The sequence below is a fragment of the Cavia porcellus genome, unplaced genomic scaffold, assembly GCF_034190915.1.
Source record: "Cavia porcellus strain 051 isolate PalLab524CR breed Dunkin Hartley unplaced genomic scaffold, mCavPor4.1 scaffold_5, whole genome shotgun sequence".
NCBI classification, from domain to species: domain Eukaryota; kingdom Metazoa; phylum Chordata; class Mammalia; order Rodentia; family Caviidae; genus Cavia; species Cavia porcellus.
Window position 1 is genome coordinate 48,709,500 of NW_026947488.1, and position 21,733 is coordinate 48,731,232.

The 21,733-nt window shown below is 51.7% G+C and overlaps 1 protein-coding gene and 2 long non-coding RNA genes across 8 annotated transcripts in view; 2 read left to right on the plus strand and 1 right to left on the minus strand.

Annotated features, from left to right (window-relative positions):
* The first annotated feature begins 2,189 nt into the window (after positions 1–2,189).
* LOC134476076 (uncharacterized) lies at positions 2,190–7,383 on the plus strand. Its single transcript, XR_010047525.1, has 3 exons — positions 2,190–2,280; positions 3,546–3,651; positions 7,300–7,383. It is a non-coding gene; the product is annotated as an uncharacterized LOC134476076 (long non-coding RNA).
* Positions 4,785–21,733, minus strand: part of Smox (spermine oxidase) — a 36,926-nt gene continuing 19,977 nt past the window's right edge. For 4 of the 6 annotated variants that reach the window (XM_063248744.1, XM_063248742.1, XM_063248745.1 and 1 more), the window contains exons 2-7: positions 17,254–17,487; positions 13,585–13,811; positions 9,225–9,398; positions 8,323–9,082; positions 7,378–7,538; positions 4,785–5,248 (exon numbers count right to left, since the gene is read on the minus strand). In XM_063248744.1, coding sequence (XP_063104814.1) covers positions 5,111–5,248; positions 7,378–7,538; positions 8,323–9,082; positions 9,225–9,398; positions 13,585–13,811; positions 17,254–17,461 — 1,668 coding nt within the window. In that variant the 5' untranslated portion in view covers positions 17,462–17,487 and the 3' untranslated portion in view covers positions 4,785–5,110. Of the gene's footprint in view, positions 5,249–5,684; positions 5,775–7,377; positions 7,539–8,322; positions 9,083–9,224; positions 9,399–13,584; positions 13,812–17,253; positions 17,488–21,733 lie in introns of all 6 variants that reach the window. The other 2 variants (XM_063248747.1, XM_063248746.1) reach the window with 2 other exon arrangements.
* LOC101789225 (uncharacterized) lies at positions 19,749–21,052 on the plus strand. The gene is made up of 3 exons (XR_001202799.3): positions 19,749–20,037; positions 20,512–20,638; positions 20,741–21,052. It is a non-coding gene; the product is annotated as an uncharacterized LOC101789225 (long non-coding RNA).

The window sequence follows — 21,733 nt, forward strand, 5'->3', positions numbered from 1 at the left end:
AAGTGTTGTGCCCACCACTATTTTGTACACACGGGATACACAGCAGGGAGCACAGAACTTCCACTGTAGTGGGAGGAGGGATAGGCAAACACGTAAATAAGCAAATAAACACCAAAAAGGGCTGTGAAAAACTAGGTGGGAGAAGAAACATTAAAATGAGGGTTATAAAAACATGATGCTCAAGGAAGTCCTCCCACGCCTTCAGAAGAGACATCAGAGTAGGGATCAGAAAGAGGAAGGGAAGAGCCTTGCAAACAAGGAGAGTGGGGTTTCAGGACAAAGAAGACAGCCAAGGCCAAGGGGAAGAGAGGGGACAGACCACACAGAGCGCTGGACATCATCTTTGGTCCCTACGCCACTGCTATCAGTAGAAACCAACGAGAGAGCGTGGCTCCACTGACATCTTGAAAAGACCACTCCTGCAAACAGACTAAGGGGCAGGTGCGGAAGACAGGACATCACCTAGGAGTCTGGGCAGCCATCAGGGCAGAGATGCAAGAAGCAGCTCAGAGAGGAGCGAAGTGATCAGATCTAGGCCAGTAAGACTCACTGGTGACAAATCTGATGACCAGATGCAGAATGTGAGTGAGGGGTCATACTGACTCGGGTGCTGCCCCAAGCCCAGGGGTGGCACCACTTACTCCAATGGAGAAGACTAGGGGTACAGGTTAGATCTGGGAAGGAACAGAGGCAAAAGTTCTGCATTGGACACGCTAAGCCCTCAGAAAGACCCTGCAGGCAGTGTCATGCTGTGCAGTTTGCTTCGCTTCATTTTGGCCAGCAGGTTTGGCTGTGTTTTTCTCCTGAGCACCTGGTGGTCTCTCAGCCATAGCTCTGTTTCATCCTTGACTGAGATTATGCTGGTTGGTGTGAAGAGAACAAGGGTCAAGAGAGGTGAAGGTGTAGCAAACAGACCAAGTGAAATGACAAACCAAATATAAAACCCCAGTTCCTGAACCAATTCTAATTAGTCAGGACCAATCCCAAGAACAACTGAATCCAAACTCAATTAAACAAAAGGAGGGAAGCAACAGCTCATGGCTCTGGAAGGGACACGGTGGTAACTCAGAAATGAGAAGAAAGTCCTAAAGTGACCACAAGTTCATGAACTGGGATGGACATGACTGCGTGACCCTCAAGTGCCTAGTGTTGGGGGTGGGGGGTAGCAGATCTAAGACGAGAAGGAAGAGTTGGGTCTGTGGGGAAATGTAGAGGGGGCACCCTACCCAACAGATCAAAGTTTCAGAAACAGAGTTTGCAGAGATAAAATTGTCCCAACATCTTTCCCTTCCTCTGAAAACTCCTGATTTGACAAAACCAGTGTCAAAAAACCACCACTACCTGTGAGCGCAGCTTTAGTATCTATCCAATTTCAGTTAAACGGTATGAAACAGGGCAGTGACCAACTCCTTCCACACCACAACATCCTTTGGATGTTCTGGTCTCCTTAGCAAAGCAACAACTTTTCCTGTGTTCGTGGATTGCCCTATACCACAGCCACAGGGCAACAGCCTATTGGGGTGTGGTGGCACAGGCCTATAATCCCAGGATTTAGGAGGCCGAGGCAGCAGGATCATTGCAAGTTTGAGGCCAGCCTCGGCTACACAGTGAATTCAAAGTCAGCCTGAACTGCACAGTGAGATCCAGTCTCAAGAAAGAAGACAAGAAAAGAAAGAAACAGCCTAGCCAGTCATTATGAGAAAACCAGCCTCTTGTAACTACCATTAACTTGGGCAGACCATTAATTAGACAAGCGATTTTCAACAGCTGAGCCAGCAGCCTGCCTCACTGCATCACAGGGTCACCCCTGAGCGCATCCCAACAGGCCCATGTAAATGCAGGGTGACTACAGTCTGGCTCTGGCAAAACCCAGAGACCCACTTGTAAAGCTTACCTCCCACATGTGACACTATGGGAAACAGAAAGCAGCAGCTCGTGGCTCTGGAAGGGACACTGTAGTAACTCAGAAATGAGAAGAAGGTCGTAAAGTGACCACAAGGTCATGAACTGGGATGGACATGACTGCGTGACTCTCAGGGGTCGCACCTAGTGGAAATAAGATGGATCACTGAGGGTGAGCCCCTGAAGAAGATATTGTGCCTTCAACCTCCTCCCATTTCTCTGCTCACTGCCCTTATGATGTAAACAAACCTCCTCCATCACACACCTCTGCACTGTGCCACCCAACCCAAAAGCAACAGGGCCAAGAAACCATGGACTGAAACTCCTGGAACCGTGAGCCAAAATAAGTCCTTCCTTCTCTGAAGTTAATGGTCTCAGGTATTTTGCCCTAGTAACAGAAAGCCAATGCAGTGACTCCATGCAGAAGTGGTCCACTCTTACTCTTACTATGAGTGGGACAGGCGCTCCAGGTAGCCCTGGGCACATACTACTCACCTGTCACCAAACAGCGAGGGCAGAGACAGACAGTGTGAAGGGCCCCAGGACCCCAGCAGCAGGATTTCTGAGGCTTCCACAAAGCCACTCTGCACACTTTGACCATGGATTCCCTGACACCCACAGCACAGAAAATCACGTAGCCAGTTCCACACCGAATCCCATGCTGGGAAAGTCACTTCTCCGGGTGAGCTCCACCAGCCCAGGGGAACTGCGTGACAGTGTTGGCACAGGTGTGGGCCTGAGCAGCCTGCATTATAAAGAGCCCCTTGGGCTTCCACCAGTGGGTCTGCCCGTCCTGAGAAGGGTCTGCCTCAGAAACTTGGTTGCCCTGTGGCACACATCCTGAGTTCCCAGTACACCCAGGAGCCTTCTGAAGGGGTCTTGCTCTTCCTTGTTCATCTGTATCATCTCTGCTTTTTGGGGTAATACACCACCCACGATACGCAACTCCACGTGGAGGCAGCACCCTGGAGGGGGTGCCGCCTGCGCAAACTCACCAGCACCCCCCCTACACTTGCTCTCCCGTGAGTCCCGAGGGTTCCCCATCTCCCTCCGGGGATTGCTCACTGCAGCCTCTCTAAGCTGTGGGGCCCTGCACAATCACACGTAGGTCCTTCTGGGAACCTGCTGTCATGAACTGCTCACCACCTCCTTGACACGGTTACAACCACAGAGAGGATGACGGAGACAGGAAATGGAGGTGACAAACAGTGACATTCGGTAAAACAGCGAAATCAAGGTCAGGTCTTATCAGCAGGCCACCAGTGGAGGGCAAGTGGGTCCCTGCGGCCTTTATCTGCTCTCAGGATGCATCATCTCTGCTGTAAGGAGCAAGAGATGGAGGCCAACACAGCCACGCTTTGGGGTGGGAGGGTGGGCAGGGTGTCTGTGGGCTCTGAAAGATTCAAACTGAGTCACACACAGAAAGACATAAACCTTTAGCATACAACTTAATGCATTTCTACCATTAATTCTACGTATGCATTAACTGCTATTAATTACCCCCCATCTGCTCCTTGCTAACGCCATAGATGAGTTTTACAGGTCCTTGAGCAAGGACATAGCCTTCTGGCTTCTTCCGTCACACTTCTAGATGAGTCCACGTTGTCACTAAGAGCCATTTCCTTTATTCCTTTGCTGTGTAGTGTTCCCCTGCATGAATGTACTACAGTTCACCCATTCTTCGCCGGTGGACATCTGGGCTGTTTCCAGTTTCCAGCTATTATGAACTCCAGGGCTGTGACCACTTTGGTACGTACTTTGGGTGGGCATCTGCATTCAGATTTCTCTTGGATGGAAACCAGGAGTGGAAGTGCTGGCAGGCACACGGCCAGCCTCAGAACTCACCACGCAGCCTCCTGTGCAGCTGTGCCCAGGCCTGCTTTCTCTGGCAACGGCCTCGGGGGTTTTTTGGTGGTGGTGGTTGTTGTTGTTGTTGTTGTTGTTGTTGTTGTTGTTTTGGTGCTGCCAACCTCTTTTCACCAAGTACAGCACAAAAGAATGTGAGAGCACTGGGGTGTCAGGCAGATCTCGGCACGAGGCTCAGTGCCACCACCACCTTAGGGATGCCGGGCACGCAAGTGAACTCCAAGCCTGCGCTCACCCTGGGGTTTACCACTGTCCTTGGCTGCCGCTGGTGTCACAGCAAATCCAGAGTCCATGTGGCTGGTGATTGCCGGCAGCTGGCACTAAGTGAACCATTCTCTCCCCTTCTTTCCCATTCCTGGGTCCCCTCAATGTCAATCACCCACAAAGGACGCCCGGGCCTCCCCCAGCAGAGTCCTTCACAGTTCCTCTGCCTATGGTCCTGGGAACCCATCTGCTTCCTCCCCACAGATTCATGTCACAGGGCTGCTTCTGTCAGTGCCATTGCCATTGGTGGGGAAACCCAGGTACCAGGGAGCATGGAAGGTGCATTCCTGCGGCACCTCCACTGTGAAAAGAAGCCTGCCCAAAGGCCAGATCCCCCACCCCATGACCAAGGACAGATTAATAATGAGCACCTCAGACTGGCACGGAGCCACTAAGGGCCACCCAGGGAACTCACCCATGGGACTCACCCATAGGACTCACCCTCAGGACTCACCTTCGCTCTGAACAGCTTGTCGTCTGTTCAGAGAACGCTCTTGAGAAGTCAGGCAAAGAGGCCAGTGGCAGACACGGTCTATCCTGAAGGAGTGGGCCTGGGCAGGGAAGGGCCAGTATTCTGGAGCAGTCTCTCCACAGCCACAGAGTGGGGTGAGGAGCCGCCCCCTCCAGTGAACACGGGCACCTTCCCTTCTGGGGGCACAGCTGGACCACGGTTTCCCTGCCATCTTCCACTTGGCAGAGAAGTGATTCAAACACACACAGAGGCCCAGGAAAACCCAGGAGCAAAACAAGGATTGCAAGAAGGATCACCTTTTTTATTATCCCAAAATGTAAAGTATTGAAGGCACTTGCAATAAGAAGGGTGGAGGTGGCAGGAGGACAGGAAAGGGAGGTCAGTGTCCCAGCACAGAGGTAAATCAATCACCCTGTCTGGTCACCGCCTGGCCTGGAGAGGAGGAAAAGCTACAGGAGGGCCAGGTCTGACGCCAGCTAGGGTGTAGCCCTACGAAAGGTCAGGTCGAAATCCATTCTACAGAAGATTAGGAAGCTAGGAACACACAGGGGCCAGGGTAGGGCCTGGCAGTCCTGAGTTAGTGGTTCCAGAAGGGGCGCGAAGCCCTCAAGGCCCCTGCTGGAAGAGCTCTCGGTACATCTCAATAAGACGCGCGGCCTCGCGCTGGCCGGACAACAGAGCACCATGGGTGGTGGAATAGTACTTGCGGTGGGTGGCCTCGCCCGAGAACAGCACCTGCATGGGCTGGGGACAAGGGGAAGAGGAGGTCAGGGTGCGAGCAGCAGAGCCCAAGGGCTCCCTATCTGCCCGGAACACCATCCCTCCTGCAGACCAGGGAGGAGTCAGCCGCAGCTGGATCCAGGCACCGCGGCTTCCACATGCCGAGGAGCTGTCACCCCTGGCCATCTTCCCGGCTCTTCCCCCAGACATCCAGGCCTCAGGCCTTCCTGTCCTGGGGCTGTCACAAGTCTTGGTTCTGCAGTCTCAAAGGCTATGTGTGCCTCTTGATGGTGAGCTTGGGGCAAGTGGATTACCCTCCCTAAACCTTGGTTTTCTCATCTGCCCAATGGGTGGATGCTACCTCCTTCTGCAGCTGGTTGTAGGGATGAAGTGAAATCACACATCTACACACCTGGAAGAACATACCCACTCAGTAATGTTAGGTGGTAATTTAACAAACCTTTATGGAGCCCCTATTAAGGTCCAGGGACTGTTCTGGGCACTTGGATGATAAAAGGTGACCAGCCTGGTGCTTTGTGGTGCTTCTGTGCTGGTGGGGAAGCCAGACACGAAACCCAGTTACTAAACAGTGTCATACAGGATATGATGGGTGTTTGGGTGAGATGCTGAAAGCCTAGAAAAGCAGCCTAGTGCTTGAAGATCCCCCAAAGCTTCCCAGAGGACAGGAACTTTGGACTGCTTCGCAGAGGATGCTGGGTGAAACGGGCAAAGGACACTGGGACTGAGGGAAGAGTGGGGGCAAAAATGCACCCCACAGACAGACAGTGAAAATTCTGTTGCAGTCAAATTCAGCCTCAAGAGATCAGGCTGTGTAGCTGGGGCCCAGCGAAGTTCAAATCCTTGCATCCCAGGCCTATATGTGACCTTCGTCCTGGTGCCTCCACATGCCCATGCCAAGGCCTCACCACAGATCCCGACGGAAGACAGAGGGCTTAACCCAGCAGGTCTGCAGGTGGGCCAAACCCTCCCACAAGGAAGCCACAGAAAGCGGTGCATGGCAGCAAAGTGCCAGCTGCCCACACCCAGGTCCACTACGCTCTCTTTCTCAGTAAGAAAACCTTGGTTTCCAGCTAGATCCAGTGTGGTCCCAGCTAACATGGCATGCATGGCCCAGCCTCTTAGTCCTGTCACTAAGTTCTGGCCAAGGAGCTTCAAGTGCACTGTGGCACAGGGACCGTGTCTCCACTCCAAGGGATCCCCCAGTGACCATTCAGAGTTCCTCCTCCCTCCAGCCTAAGATGCACTTGGAAGAGCCAGAGCCTCTGCAGCCCTCTGGGACCACAAGGTGGCCCTGGGGAAAGAAGCCAGGTGCTATGGATGCCAGGTCCTGACACTGTCCTGCAGATTTCCTTTTGCATGTAGAGTGAACCTCCGTCTGCAGAAGCCAGTTACTCTCATTTGGCTTTGCTTTTTGTTAATGCACAGTCCCAAGGCAGGCGACAAGAGCTTTGCTTTTTATGAAAACGGTGGTGGTGGCAGCAAGGGGACTTCTCTCCTTCTCCCTCTAAGTATAGTCAGGCAGACACAGTGCACCTTGGTTAACAAAATCTGCTTCACCAATTAGTCAAGAATTATTTTAAATATACCTCTGTTGGGATTTTGACATTTATTGTATGTGTACACTTGGTGGGCAAAAATTTTCACTGGAGTAAAAATACACCTTTCTCTCCAATTTACTATTTTTTTAGTGTATAGTTGAGTAATTTTGGGTAGGGCAGTATTCTCAATTTTATTTTCTAAAATACATTGGGAAAACATTTCCATTGAATTGGCGCTGAACATTCTATGACACTGAAGATATTCTTTGCTTTGTAATCCAATATAGCAGCCAACAGGCCCAGGTGGCTACTGAACTTAAAATGTAACTACTGTAACTACTGCCTCCAAGGTGCTCATTTTTAATTCATTTAAATTCCAATTAACTGAATTACATGTGGCTAATGGCTACCATACTGGCCACAGTTTTCAGAACTTCAAAAAAGCACTTAAAGTTTAATTGGGCTTCACTTTTTCTTCCAGATGTTAACTACACGATCTCTTGTTTTGTCTTTCAGGAGCTACTCAATCACTGTTGCCTGCACAGGACTCCCAGACACCCCCAGGCCCTCCTCACTGCACCCCACCCCGCTCACCGCAGTCTTGGAGCTCTCCGTGTAGGGCAGCGGCTTGGCCAGCTTCTCCACGTCTGCCCCGCTGGAGCCCACCTGTGTGTATGAATAGGAACCTCGGAAATAAGGGTTGCTACCCCAGGCTGAGCGCAGGATTCGCCGAGGTTTGGGAATGTTGGGGTTCCCTGTTGGGAAGTCAAAAGAGGACGGAAGTTAAGAAACAGCTGCATGTGGGAGACACCCCAGTATGGACCACTGTACCCCACCTCCAGGACTCCAGGAAGACCAGCCTTAGAGATGGCCATGGAGGAGAGAAGGAGGCCAGGGCTTGAGCTGTGTACCCACTCACTGCCTCCTGGTGAAGGCCACCAAGACTCTCTGACTCTGAGGGCTTTTTCTCTTTCTCAATGTCTGTCTGTCTGTCTCTGTCTGTCTGTCCCTCTCTCTCTCTTTTCCAGGGCTGGGGATGGATTCTGGTCCTTACACATGCTAGGCAAGTGCTCTACCACTGAGCTATAGCTCTGTTCCTGTAATTACTTTTAAGATCGGAAATTTAAGGGGAATGGGCTTGTAGTTCAGTAGTAGAGCCAGCATACACAAGGCCCTGGGTATAATCCCTGGCACTGCAAGAAACAAATAAAAAACCTATCATGTTTATAATTTCAGGAGTTCCTTTAAGTCTCCTAGAATAATGGATAGAAAATGCTCAATTAAGAATAACAGCAAAACACAAATCCAACCCTTAGCAAGGCTATGCGTAGGAAATGGGTGATTGGTGCTGATGCCTGTCTTTATCCTCAGCCTTGAGCAGGAGGAGGGACACCAGGTCAGGAGTGTGGGAGCCAGAGGCCAAGCATGGTGCCTGCAGCGGCTCTCCTGTGGGCACAGTGTGACCTCATCACACTCTGGGCAGGACAAGCTGCCAGGTCTAGCAACATGAAGGTGAGAAAGGGACTGGGCAAAGCGCACCTGTGAACTGACGCAGCATCTCCGTGCAGATCTCCGCCACTGCTTCGTCATCACACCTCTCCATGACAAGGGCCTCCTCCCCGCAGATCCAGCCGCTCAGCACATGGCCATAGCGCTCAGGCGGGTAGAGGACATCAAAGCCACAGATCTTGCGGTACCATTGCTCAGGCGGGTAGGTGAGGGTGCAGCTCTCAGCCTCCTCCTCCCACACAAACTGCAGGCTGTTGCAGTCGGGACCCCAGAAGGGCTCCTCGAATTCCAGGAATATCTTGTCAGTGGTGCCGATGCCCAGGCGGTGGATGGCAGCCACCTTCTCCATGGGCAGGCCCGGCCGGAAGAAGCTGGTGTACTGCCTCTTGAGCACTCCCAGGGACACGGTCACGATCACGTGGTCCGCTGGGATAACCTCGCAGTCCTCACACTCCACCACCACTGGCCATTGCTCATCTTTATCCCATCCGCTGCCCTGGGAACTCTCTCCACTCTGGTTGCCCTCTCCGGTGTCATGATTGTGGTCACCCTCATCCCGAGGCTGGATCTCAGGGCCTCGGGGGCGGGCCGAGGCCTGGTCCCAGTGAATGCAGCGGACGGGTTTCCCCAACTGGATGACGTGGGCTGGGATGCCCTCGGCCAGCAGCTCTACAACCCGAATGAAGCCAGAGGGGATGATGTGGTGGGCGCCGGGGATCTCGGTCCACTCCCCGAAGGCGCTCAAGGACACTTCGTCTATGCTGTGCGAGCTGCTCTCACAGCTCTCCACCTGCGGGAAGACCAGAGAGAAGCCCGATGACACCAGCACCAGCCGGACAAGAAGCAAGACCTCGATGCAGCACAGCCCTCCGCTGACCCAGTCCTCCCCAGAACTGACTTCAACCTTCGCCTGTACTCCACAGCAAAGTTACCTTCAGGTACTGCTGCATCATGGCGAGCTTCAGGCGCTTGGTGGCCTCCGGGTCATCAGGGTCATCCCTGATGCGATTGCGTACCTCCTCCCGGGTGAACACCCCAACGCTGTTCTGACTTTCCGCATTGACTGGTTTACCATGCCGGAAGAACTCCTGGGTCAAGTTATAGACCTGCCAGAGGGACCCAGGACACAGAACACACCACTATGTGGCATCTGCACTACACACAGAAAGTCACCAGCTCCCAGGTGCCTCTGCGAGGTGCTGAGCCTTTGGCCTCTGGGGGAGGCTGCACTCCCTAGGCTCTACAGAGGGAGTCAGCACACCAGAGACTGGAAATGATTTGCAAGCACATTTCAGCAACAACTGCAACCCACACCTCTGGAACAGGGTCCTTCTGCCTCCCCGGCCTCCCAGGATGCAGCCCGCCACACACTTCTCCTGAGAAGGTAAACTGTGCTGAGTTTGTTCAACAAGCACTTGCTGGGTTCCATGCCAGATGTGATTTGTGAGGTGAGAAGAGACAGAGTCTCCAGGCTCAGCTCACACTCAGGCTGGCTGTTTCCACAGGCCCACCAGGACAGGAAGGAACCCAGACTGTGATATCAGCCCAGACCACTTGGAGACTCAGAAGAGGACCAGGTTGGGAGTGACAGTCACAGACGGGGAGGCAAGGGTGACGCACTTGGGAAACTTAAAGTGGGTCAATCTTGCAAGGAGAGAGAAGGCTGCAAGAGATGACTCTGGAAAGGCAGGCAGGAGGCGGGTCATGTTAAGGACACTGGACTCAACCTAAGGTCCTGGCATCCCTGAAAGACTGAGAGCAGGAAGACAGCTGGGTCCCCACCCACTGTCCTTCCCAGGACACTGGCAAATGCGGGTGCCTTGGCCAAACCTCTGTGGCTGAGCTGATTGGTGGTGTAGAGAGCTGGGATTCGGCTGGCACACATTCATGGGAATGAGGTCTGCCCTGTGCCCAAGCCCCAGGACAGGCCCTGGGGACACAGAGTTAAGGAAGGTGGCAGAGCTGGCTGCTGTCACCACCCCCAACCTCACTGTTCCACTCAAGGGTAAGGCCTCCTCCACATGAACCAGAAACAGAAATTAAACATGCCTCTGAAGTATAAATTATACAGAAGAAAATGAGCTAAACTGTTCATCTGTCTTTCCTGTAGTCACAAGATGCTGGGTGTTCAGTCTTAACTGGAGTTCTCAGCAAATTCCTCACCCAGGACCAATGCCAAGGATTCAGGCTCTCAACTTATCTCCTCCCTGCTGGCTTTTTCCTTGAGTGATAAGCAACAGCAGCGAGCCCTTAGCTCTTGCCAAGGAGCGGTCACAGCGCCCAGCTGAGGAGTAACAACACAGGCCGGCTCTGCAATTCTTTGTGGCCACCACCAATGGGGCAGCCTTAGCTGAGCATGGATTTACCACATATACGGCCTGTTCCAGGGTCCCCTAGGTTAACCAATAACTTCCTAATGATAACCAGGTCTGCATGGGACAGGTTTGCAACAGTTCTTAGTAGGCACTTTTCATTAGGGTCTCACTGAGTCCTCATGACACTATGAAGGAAAGAAAGTAAAAATCAGAGAGGCTTCTTCTCCTGCTCAAGATTACACAGCTAATAACAGCCTTAGCTGTGTAATCCTGCACTTGAACTGCAGAACCCATGTTCAAATAAGATAGTACCCTCCAGAGACTAAGTTCTATATGACACTGATGTACACACTCATTTATTTGCTACAAAATACGATACATTCAAACAGGTGGCCCTTCAAAGTCATCACCTGCAGAGGCTGCTTACTGATTACGAAGTCAGCCTCGGGCAGAGCATCCCATGCTGAGACCGTACCTCTGAGGAATGGCCTCCAGTGCTGGTCAAAGGGCCTCATGAAGAAATCCTGACCTCATGGTTACACCTCCTCCTTCAAACCTAAAGCATCACCACCCAGACTGACAACCCACTTTATCCATCCTCTTTTATGTGGCTCACATTCTTGCTTTTCAAAAATCAAACTGACCAGAAGATGATACTGACCTACTCTAAGGTGTAGCTTATATATCCAGCCATAAAAAGGTAGGAAAATGGATGGAATTTTGAAGCCATCATGCTAAGTAAGTGAAGTAAATCAAGACACAGAAAGTTAAATATCACATGGTTTGCCTAGTATGAGACACATAAAATGTAACTAATTTAAAAAGCAAAACAAAAACAAGATAGTAGGAAACAGGGAGGCAGATTTGTGGAGATGGGGAGGATGTGTGGGGAGGCAGGGAGGATAAGAGGGTAAAACTGTTCACAGTGCAATATGTACACATACCAATTCCCCAGGATGCACACAATTATTATGTACTACAAACATATTCTAATACACACTTTTTAAATTTTAATTTTAAGTTGTAGTCCCCAAAAGCCATTCTCATGAAGCATCCAGCCTTGAGGTTCACAACAGCCTGGGAATCAGGGGAGAGACCACAAAGGGCTACTTCAAAGCACACTGGCTCTTCCCTGATCATTAGTGATTTTACCTCTCTGTACATGAGTGAAAACACATAATACTACAACACGTGACACTCCTTGTCACAAAAGACCGACTGGGCTGGTCCTCCACAAAGCTAGGACTAGCCAAAAATGAGAGGTTAGAAAATGTACAGAAGCCAATTCGCCTTCTTGTGAGCCGGCATAAGTCATGAGGGGCCAGGAAGAGAAACAAGAAGCCAATTCACCCTTCCCGTGAGCTGGTGCAAAACATGTGGGACATGGGAAGAGCAACAAGAAGCCAGTTTGCCCTTCCCATGAGCCAAGCGGCATACAAGCTGGGAGACAAGAACACCACTCCCCCGTAAGCAACCGGCTGATTCAGAGGAACACAGGCTGAGTTGATAGCAACTGAGGTACAAAGACAACTTAATGCTCATGTTGTTTGACTGACTTTGCAGGCCTGAGGCCAGTGGTCTGAGCATCTATTTGGAGGATAACGATATGTAATGTAGCAAATATGGGAAATTTCCTTCAGTCTTGTTTATGAAATCCAATACTGTTCTCACTGTTTTTGTTTTATTTTATGTTTTATTCAATGTTCTGCTTTGACTGATTTTATTCTGTTCTGTTTTCTTTGATTTTATGATGTCTTATGGTATGGACAGCAGTTCTGAAGATAACAAGTGGCATTATAGTAGCCACTGTTGATTTCCTATCATCCTGTTTCAAAGTCCTGTATCACTTTCATTATTTTGTTTTGATTGGCTTTATTATTTTATTTTGTTTGGCTTTATTCTCTTTAAAGTAAAATTTTAAAAATGAAAGAAAATGTACAGGAGGTGCCTGCTGGTCTATTCACTGATCTGGAATGGTGGGGGGAGCCGTGTTTCATTACCTCACAAATGATAAGGGATCACAAAACAAAGTCTACATGTTTCATGTCACCTTGCTTGTGCAGTGCAGTTCATGGCACTGCTGAGATAGGAAAAATACTAACTTTTCAAAAACCAGAATAATTCAAGGAGAGAGTTATATGGGTGGGTGCCATCATTACTTCTAACCAACACTGGAATGAAATACCAACCAGTATAATAAGGTAAGAAAAATAAATAGTCTGAAGTTCTGCATCCACTACAATAATCACTGTTACTACTATAGAAATTTCAAATTAAATATTTGGTTTAGTTTTGCTAGTTGCATTTCAAGTGATCAAAAGCCTCATCGGGCTAGTGACTAGGCTACTGGGCAGTACTAGTCGGAGAGTCCCATCGCTATGTCAAGTTCCAACAGACAATGCTGGTCTAAGGGTTACAAAGAAACAAGAATTCTCATTTTTTGTGTAGGAATATATACATAAATACCAGAATATTGGTAGGATATTAATTAATATTAACAGATATATTATTAGAATTAAAATAATAATTCACCAAATCAATACATGAAACCCAATTCCGTTGGATAGGGAATGAGGCTCTGTAATAGAATGCTTGCCAAGCCTGCATGAAGCTCACAAAAAAAGAAAACAGAAAAAAATAAAAAAGCAAATCAGTTCATTGCTGTATACTGGGAACAACTAAAAAATAAAATTTTTAAAAAGATTAGGCAAAAGAGCATCCAAAAATGACCACAGCAACACCAGTCTCCATCCAAGTACTTAGTAATAATTCTAACAAAAGATGTTGGAGGATTTTGGAGAAATACTTAATCCTACAAATTGATAACACCTTCCTACTACCTCTCTGTTCACCATTTTCACTTTATCCTCAAACTCTGAAGCTCAGAGAGTACACAAAGATACAACCAGGATCACAGAAGGCGCCCCCAGCAACACCTCCTACTCCCCCATGCTCCTGTGCCCAGCTACCCCCGTACCTCGTTGTATAAATCGCTGAATTCCTCAACCACGTCCTTGGGGATCCTGCGGCCGTGGTCGGTAAGGTAGCAGGCCACGCCATTCTTGGAGTAAAGGCTGATGCGGCCCACGCTGCGCTCCCCATCGGTTGTCTCTTCCAAGAGGCCGTTGGCTTCTGCTAGATGATAGATGGGATTCCCGTGGGAGCCATGGATCCAGGTGGCTCCCAGCTCAAAGGTGGCGTGTCCTGATGGTGATAACGACAGGCCCTTAGAGGGGCAAGGACTGCTTCAGACAGGGCCAGGACACAGACTCCTGCCCTTGTCCAAGAGCACCTTCCCTGCTCCCACCAGGACAGGAAAGGGCTTAGAGTACCCCCAGAGGACTAACCAAAGGCTTCAGAGCAATGTTCCCAATGAAACCTTCTCCCTAGCTGAGACAGATGTCACGTGAAATGACTGGGATGTGTCCAGAGACAGTGAGAAGGCTCTCCTCTTCCAGTCACGCTGTCTTCCAAGACAACACCAGAAACCAGACCCTTTTGAGTTACCCCAGTACAGCAGACTCAGTGAGGCACTGAGATCCCTGTCCGCCCCTACTCCAACTCCCCATCACCGCCATGGCCCAGAGTCCAACCCTTCTCCTAGCCAAAATACGGTCCCCTCCCAAAGCAGTCTAGGGCTGCAGGGAAAGCGCCAACGTTCTGGTTTGGAAGATTCCTCCCCAGAGCGGCCAAAAACAGATCTCCAGGAAAAATGAAGCTCTCTAATCCTTTGGCACAGGGGACAAAACCCTGAGAGTCTGTGGGCGGAGGCCACTCCAGGGTTCAGGTTAGGACAGGCCTGGGAACCGGTTCCACTTCCCTGGTGCCTCTGCCTCAGTTTCCTCATCCCATGCCGCAGGGACTGTGGCACATGTGTGTCCTTCCCTGCTTAGCTCCCAAGAAGCTGAAACAATGCAAGGAGGACAGACAAACATTTTTGGGTGTTCGGTTTTGTTTTTGCAGGCCTGCTTCAAGATATGTGTGGTAAATTTCCTCCCAGGATGGTCACAGTAATTCCTCCTCCCCCTGTCCCCACGCCCCTTGGCAATGTGACTGTGCCATTCCTCCCACCGGGATGTGGGGTCTGTTTCCCCAGCCTGGAAGCTGGGCTGGCCTTGTGACTTGCTTTGAATGTGGTGAAAATGTTATTTGTGGCTTCAGGGCCAAGGCCTCCGGGGGCCCGTGGCTTCCACTCTCAGCCTCTAGGATGTGACAGCCACGGAAAGAACCCCAGAGGTACCCTGCTGGAGAACATGGCCCATGCCAGCCACAGACCTGTGGGGGAGGTCTTCTCAGACATCTTCACTAACATCAGACTCCCTCTGGGGAAACCCCCATGGGAGAGCCAGCCATAGACCCATGTAGCTGAGTCCTAACCACACTTCTGACCTGCAGAAATCAAGCAAATGAAAGGGTGCTGTGTGAAGGCATTACACCTGGGGAAGTTTGTTATGCAGCAGTATGTGTCCGACACGTTCTAACAGCAGTACCAGCCTTCACCCCTGGAACTGGGCATAGCATTCCTGTTTTTCATGACTTACTTTTCCGGGGCTACTTTTAAGTTACTGCTAAAGTTACTAAAAATATTACCCATAGGCATATATGTGCCACAAAACAATAGAAAACACAACCTCGTGCCCAGCCAGCAAGACAGCAATTCCTGGTGTCTCTGGAAGAAGCAGGAAGGTAAAGGATTCTTTATCCAGGAAAAATGGGCCAACTGGAGGGCACCAAAGGCTGGAGTCTGGGTACTCTGCCTGCAAGGGGCGCCTGGCAGATCGCTAACCCTCCTCTAGCTTGGGGTTCCCTGAAGGGTCTGCTCAGAGCTCTGAAGAGGAGCCTGAACCTGGCACGCCACAGCAGGAGCTCCAAGTCACACAACCACCAGGCAGTCCTGCCGCAGGGTCCCTTCCTGCCTCGGATACTCAGCAAACAGGCAGAGGTGAGCCGTGTGAGGCCAGGAGCCAAGCCAGCATCCTATTTTTACTCCCAGGCTTGGCTAGGAGGCAGGGAGCCCAGAGCAATCCCCCATCCAACTGTGTTTCCTGCCCTCTCCCATGTAGCCAACTCGGTCACCTTTGCCACATCCGAGTATCCCAAGGGCCCCAAGCACCACTTCCACACCGAGCTCATAACCACCTCGGAACTTTGGACTCTCTAGCCCGCGACTCTTGCTTGCTCTTCCCACTGACAAGTTCAGTCATTCTTTCACACTGCAGCAGGTCTAGCCCAAGCTGGACTCTCAGGCCTGTATGTCAGCACACACACCCTTGCCTGGCACACCCTCCCTCTCTGTGCTCTTCCTCACACCTGTCCTTTCAATGAGCTCCCCCTCCTTCTCGCCACCTCCCTGACTCCACTACCACCAACACCCACCTGCACCCACATCTGTCCACCAGCCTCCCCACCCCACAGCCTCCTTCCTGACACCATCACCTCCCCGCCACAGCCAGCACAGCTCAGCTGTCAGCTGCCACTGTAACCAGGTCATCTGTCTTGTTTCCATATCAGACACTGACCAGTCACTGAGACTGGACTCATAAGTGGCATCACCCTTCCCCTAGGCTCCCAGCCAGCCAACCAGGAGTCAGCAAAGAGTCCCAGGGCTTCTGTGGGCTGCCCCAGCATCACAGGCACATTGGATGGCATTCTCCTCCTTACTGCCAGCAGACACTCCGGTGTGTGCCAGGGGAGGAGGACGGACACTCTGGTGTGTGCCAGGGGAGGAGGACGCAACTCTGTGTGTGCCCGCGAGGCGCTGCTCTAGGGAAGATTCTTATGTGATGGATGCTTCCACAAGAGGAGAGGCGGCCCCGTGCATCCTCACCTCCACAGGTCTCAGCCTGACTACTCCCTTCCCTGAGCAATTGAGTGCAAAGCCTCAGCCTGGCCTTGCTGGCTGGGGTGGGGACAGACACACGCACAGTCCTCTAATGAGACCATGTCACCCACACAATCCTGCCCATCTTGTGTTACCTCCTGGGGCCCTCTGTACAGTCTTTACCTGCTCAGCCCCTCACTGGTCATTCTCACTGCTGGCTGGGAAACCATGACCCCTATCTAACTGCAGTTCACATAGTGTCTCCTGGCGCTGCTAGGACCTCTAGCAAAACCTCCCCACCCAGGGGGCAAGTCTCCTACTGGCTGCTTTCTCCAGAGTCCTCACTATCTGCAACCTGGGAAGATATTCATAGACAATCCCAAGACCAATGCATTCACCTTGAGAAGGCTCCAATCTCCTTGCTAATCTAAGCTCCCACTGCCTGAAGGCTAGCTCTCAGCCAGGAGAGTTCACACTCAAATGTTAATGACTAACAGGAACTTGCAGAATTCCCTTTTTTTGACAAAGAAACTGGCCTGCTAAACACCAAGAAAAGGTACTGCTGAGTGTCTGCTGCCTCCTAACCTCTAAACCCTGGTCATGACCAAGTCAGCATTCTCCAAAAAAGGAGGTTAGAGCCCTACCATGTCCTCATCAAACGGCTGCTGAGGGGCTGAGGAACTTTCTGGAAAATGCCCAGAAAGACTGTATTATGGAATGTTTATTCCAAGGCAGAGGCTCAAAATAATGAGATTTCTGGCGAGGCCAGGAGTTCAAGGGGTAAAAGGTGACCCAAGGAGGTGGCATGGCAAGGGTCAAGCTTACCGAGTTTCACACTCTGCACGCGGCCTCCGATGCAGCTGGAAGCCTCAAGCACAGTGACATCTGTGAAGCCCTGCTCCAGAAGCGCTTTGGTAGCAGCCAGGCCAGCCAAGCCAGCACCAATCACCACCACACGAGGCTGTCCCCTTCTCCGCAGGCCACGACTGAGAGGGTCATCCGCACTTTCGCCACTGGATTCACAACTTTGCATACCGTCCGCACTCACCTCCTAGGAACCTGCAGGAGGGGGGTGTCAGGACTCACCTGCTCCACGGTGCCCAGGGACTCGAGTCAGGCACTGGGCCGGGGTGGGGGGAGGGCAGGGAAACCTCCCACTTCCTCCCTGAGGACCTGACCTAAGAGCTACCTCTCAAGCATGCAGAGGAGGAAAGAAGCAAGGGAAAGAGGGAGAGTGGGGGTCAAAAGAATCAAAAATAGGAATATATCTAGGGTCCCGCACCAGCAGGTAGGAGATGCGGTCCATCCCAAGCCCCTTCCATCCATCAATCCCACCCCGAAATCTGTCAGGCATCACCTCTTCCCTGCCCACAGGACCCAAGATCTGGCCGGTCAAGAGATGACCAAGAAAGCCAAAGTCAGGAGACACTGACCCTGACGTGCTGAGCCTGGGCCAGCGGAGCCCAGCATAGCACTGTGGTTCAGGATGAGCCAACCTCACAGTGCTCACACACCAGAGGACACCTACATGAACCCCAAAGTCCTTGCACCAGCTGCAGAGTGCCCACACCAACCGCAGGATACTTGCACACACTGGCCTCTGCGCTGCTTTCCTTCCCTGCCTGCCTGTCTCTGTCTCTGTCTTTCTGCTCTGCCTGTCTGTCTGTCTGTCTCTCCCTCCCTCTTCCTTGCCCCTTCTCTTCTCCTCTGGCTTTATCTTGATCTTTCACAGCCTCAATGAGGCAGCAATTTGATGGGAAGGACTAAGTCCCACCCTCCTCCCAGAAAGTGCCACGAGGCTGCTATCTATCAAGCCTCTGCTATTCTGGGTAGGTTGTTTTCCCCAGTCACCCAGCCCCTCAGTCACCACAAAGCAGTGAGGATCCCAGGAAACAGTGGACTATGAGGACCCGTGGCACCAGAGCCAGACATCAAATTGACAGTTACACTAAGCCAACTTGCTCAGAGACGCCAAATGAGGGGGGCTAATGCCAAGAGGCCAAGGTGGTGCCTGAGTTCAGCCCCAGGGCTAGAAGACACTGCCTTTTTATTCCAGGAATGATTAAGAGGTGTCTGGGGACATCCTGGGCAGCCTCTCAGCTCTAATCCCTTCTCTGTTCTCTCTTCAATCTAAGCAATTTGGATTTCAAGTGCTTCTGCTGAGCTTTGAGTAGCAGAAGCTGCAGCTCAAAGTATCCAAGATCTAGCAGGAGAACAAATGCAAGTGGAGGGAAGTCGTCAGGCAGCAACCTTGGGGCAAAGAAAAACCTGTCACCCACGTCTAAGAGCTGAGCATGATCTTTCCTAGCATACATCAATCCACTACTAAGAGTACACTCAAGGGCATGGTGGTGCAATCTGTATCCCAGTACTTTGGAAGGCTGAAGCAGGAGGATCATAAGTTTGAACCTAGCCTAGGCAACTTAGTGAGTTATCAGGACCTTGGTTCAAAAAATTAAAAGGAGCTGAGGCTCAGTCCCCAGTACCAAAAAGAAAAGTATGTCCCAAAACCCAACCAAACAGACATGTTAAAGAATATCCACAGCAGATTATTCGTAATAATCAAAATGCAGAAACAGTCCAAAGGGCCATCAACAGCAAGATAGATAAAATACAATGTGTTATACGTAGTATCTTCCTATGATGGGATATTCTTGAGCAATAAACAGATCTCAATGACTCCTAACGACACAGATAGACCTTTAGATATGACACTGAGCAAAAGAAATCAGACACAAAAGAGCACTGTATCTCCACAAAGTTCAGTAAGAGGTAAACGGAAGCTGTGAAGACGGAGGTCAGAAGAGAGGCATGGGAGCGCTGACGAGACTCAGAGGGTCAGGAGAAAATGAGTTGCACAGGTGGAAATTGCTATTTTGGTCTCAGGGATGGTTACAGAATATAGATGGAAAGATTCATAGATCTGTACTTTTAAGACCTGTGCGGCCCACTGTATGCATGTATGTCTACCTCAATACAAAATACTTGCTCCTGCGTCTTAATTCAATCATCGATGGGTCACAGGCTGGCACACGGACTTCCTTTTACATCCCGAGATCCGACTACTAAGGTTTCCGTTCTACCTGTAACAGCGTGCTCTAACGACGACTGATCACAGGTTTAGTAAACAGGGAATTTTTCCAAGACACGTTCAGGCCAGCAGGCTGCTCCTGGCATCTCCCACCTACCCCCTGCACCTCCCCCCTGCAACTCCTGGGCCTGGACAGAAAGCCAATCACCTTCCAAACGCCCTGAGACCCGGGGCAGTGTGACTCTAGGCAGAACGTGATCCTCAGATGGCCAGAAGGTGGCGCCCGAGGCCCGGAAGCCCTTCCAGGCAGTCTCCACTCTCAGGAGCAGGGGCTGCCCGCCGCCTCTCCGAGAAAGCCAGTGCCCACGCTTTCCCAGGGGACGAGACCGCTGCGGTCCTCCCCCAAGCACGCCCGAGAGCATGCCAGGGTCGAGCGGGTCAGGGTAGGCGCAGTCCTCCCTCCCATTTTTTCTCCCTTCCCTCCCCCAGGTTCTCCTTCCTGCCGACTAAATTTAGAGGTGAGGATGTCAGCGATGATGCTGCCGGATGTCTGCCAGCCAGCGCGGACGGTGCGTCAGGTTTGTAAACACGCAGCATGCTGCTGTGCAGGGCCCCGTGCCAGCTGCCGTGACGCCACCGCTGCCAGGCACCCCGCGACGACGTGGCGCCGCTGGCGCCCCGCCCCCACGCCCCAGCTCCCCGGGACTCCCCCACCCCACCCTCTTACCCAACATCATTCATACTCCAGAGGCGTGGGTGGCTACAGTGTGCACAGCCTTACTGAAGGGACCGCGTCTAACAAAGCTGCTGTGGAGTCCAGGACGTAACAGGCATTAAAGTGGGGGTGAAAACCAGGGGACTCTATAAGCCTGGACAGGGGAAGGAAGGCTTGCTGCCTGCTACCTGACCTCCCCATGGCCTCCAGGGGTGTGGCCATCAAGGCCAGATTGTCCTGGCTACACTTGTAGCAGGCAAGTAGGGAGGCCCGTGTAGCTATCACAAGATTCTCAGCACTTTTTCAAGGAGCTCACCTAAGAAACTAATGTGTCAAGTCCTCTAGGCACCCACGACGCTGCTGCTGTACCAGGGGGTGATGGAATGGACTGGACCACGGGAAATGTGGACAGGCATTCCTCTTGAGATGACTGCAGATGGCACCCCCTGCTCCCACAACCCCAGGTCTGAGACCTTGAACCCACAGAGACCCCACATGCAGTAGCAGGTGGAAGTGGGCTGCATGGCCAGCCTCTCCATCCTGACCACAGGCCTGTTCCAAAACAGCTCTGTCATGGCCCACCACCCCGAGAAGCCTGAGGAGACCTCCACACAGCCCGCAGAGGGAAGAGATGAGCCTGTCCCATGGCCCCCATCCGATCCCTGGATCAACACCCCCTGGGGTCCAATGATAGCCCTAGAGGACACATGCAGGGGTACCCACTGTGAGCCTCGGGTCAAGCAGACCTTTGTGTGCCCTACTCTGTCCAGCAGCGGAGGGGGCAGAGCAGCGTGTTTCCTGTTGGTATTATCTTTCCTCATTTTTTTTTTAATTTATGAGAAACTGCTTTATTGAGAAGAAAGAATGATTTAAACGGTCCTGTGGTGCCTGCCGGTCCTTTTCTCGCCTGGGGGAAAGAAATAAATAAATAACATCCGCTCTGTGATCTGTATGCACAGGAGAAACAGAACACCCTGTACTTTCCCCCCAGATAAAGGAGAAAAGAAAAAAGTGCTGGCTCAGCCAGGCAGGGAAGGACAGAGGGAGGGAGGGACAGGGCCACAGGCACTTGTCTTCTTGCTCCCACTTGGTGGCAGGAGATGAGAGTCTGCAGCCTTCTATCCAGCACCTGAGGCAGAGATCCACGCTGCAGAGATTGCCTGCAACAGAGATCGGCACAGAGGCCAAGGCCCCGGGATTCAAGAAGTTAGGCCGGCCAGGGCCCAAGTGACCCCCATGGCCTTCCCTCCGTCCCCTGGACAGTGCCACCCTGACTCGGCTGCCTGAGAAGCCAAACTGGAAGGAAAGCAGGCTGGAGGCATGGTCCGGTCCTCATGGTCTGACCAGGGTAATTCACTGATTTGCAAGCACCTACTGTGTGCCAGGTGTGGAGAAAGCCTCAGCAGGTCAGCGATTTGCTCTGGATCCAGCTGCTTTCTGGTTTCAGCCCTCACTCTAGAGGCCATTCCCTTGCCAACACATAAACACCGACCTCTGACTCCACCGAAGTCTTAGGCCTCCCGAGCCCAGCCAGCCTGAGGCCCTAGCACATATCAGAT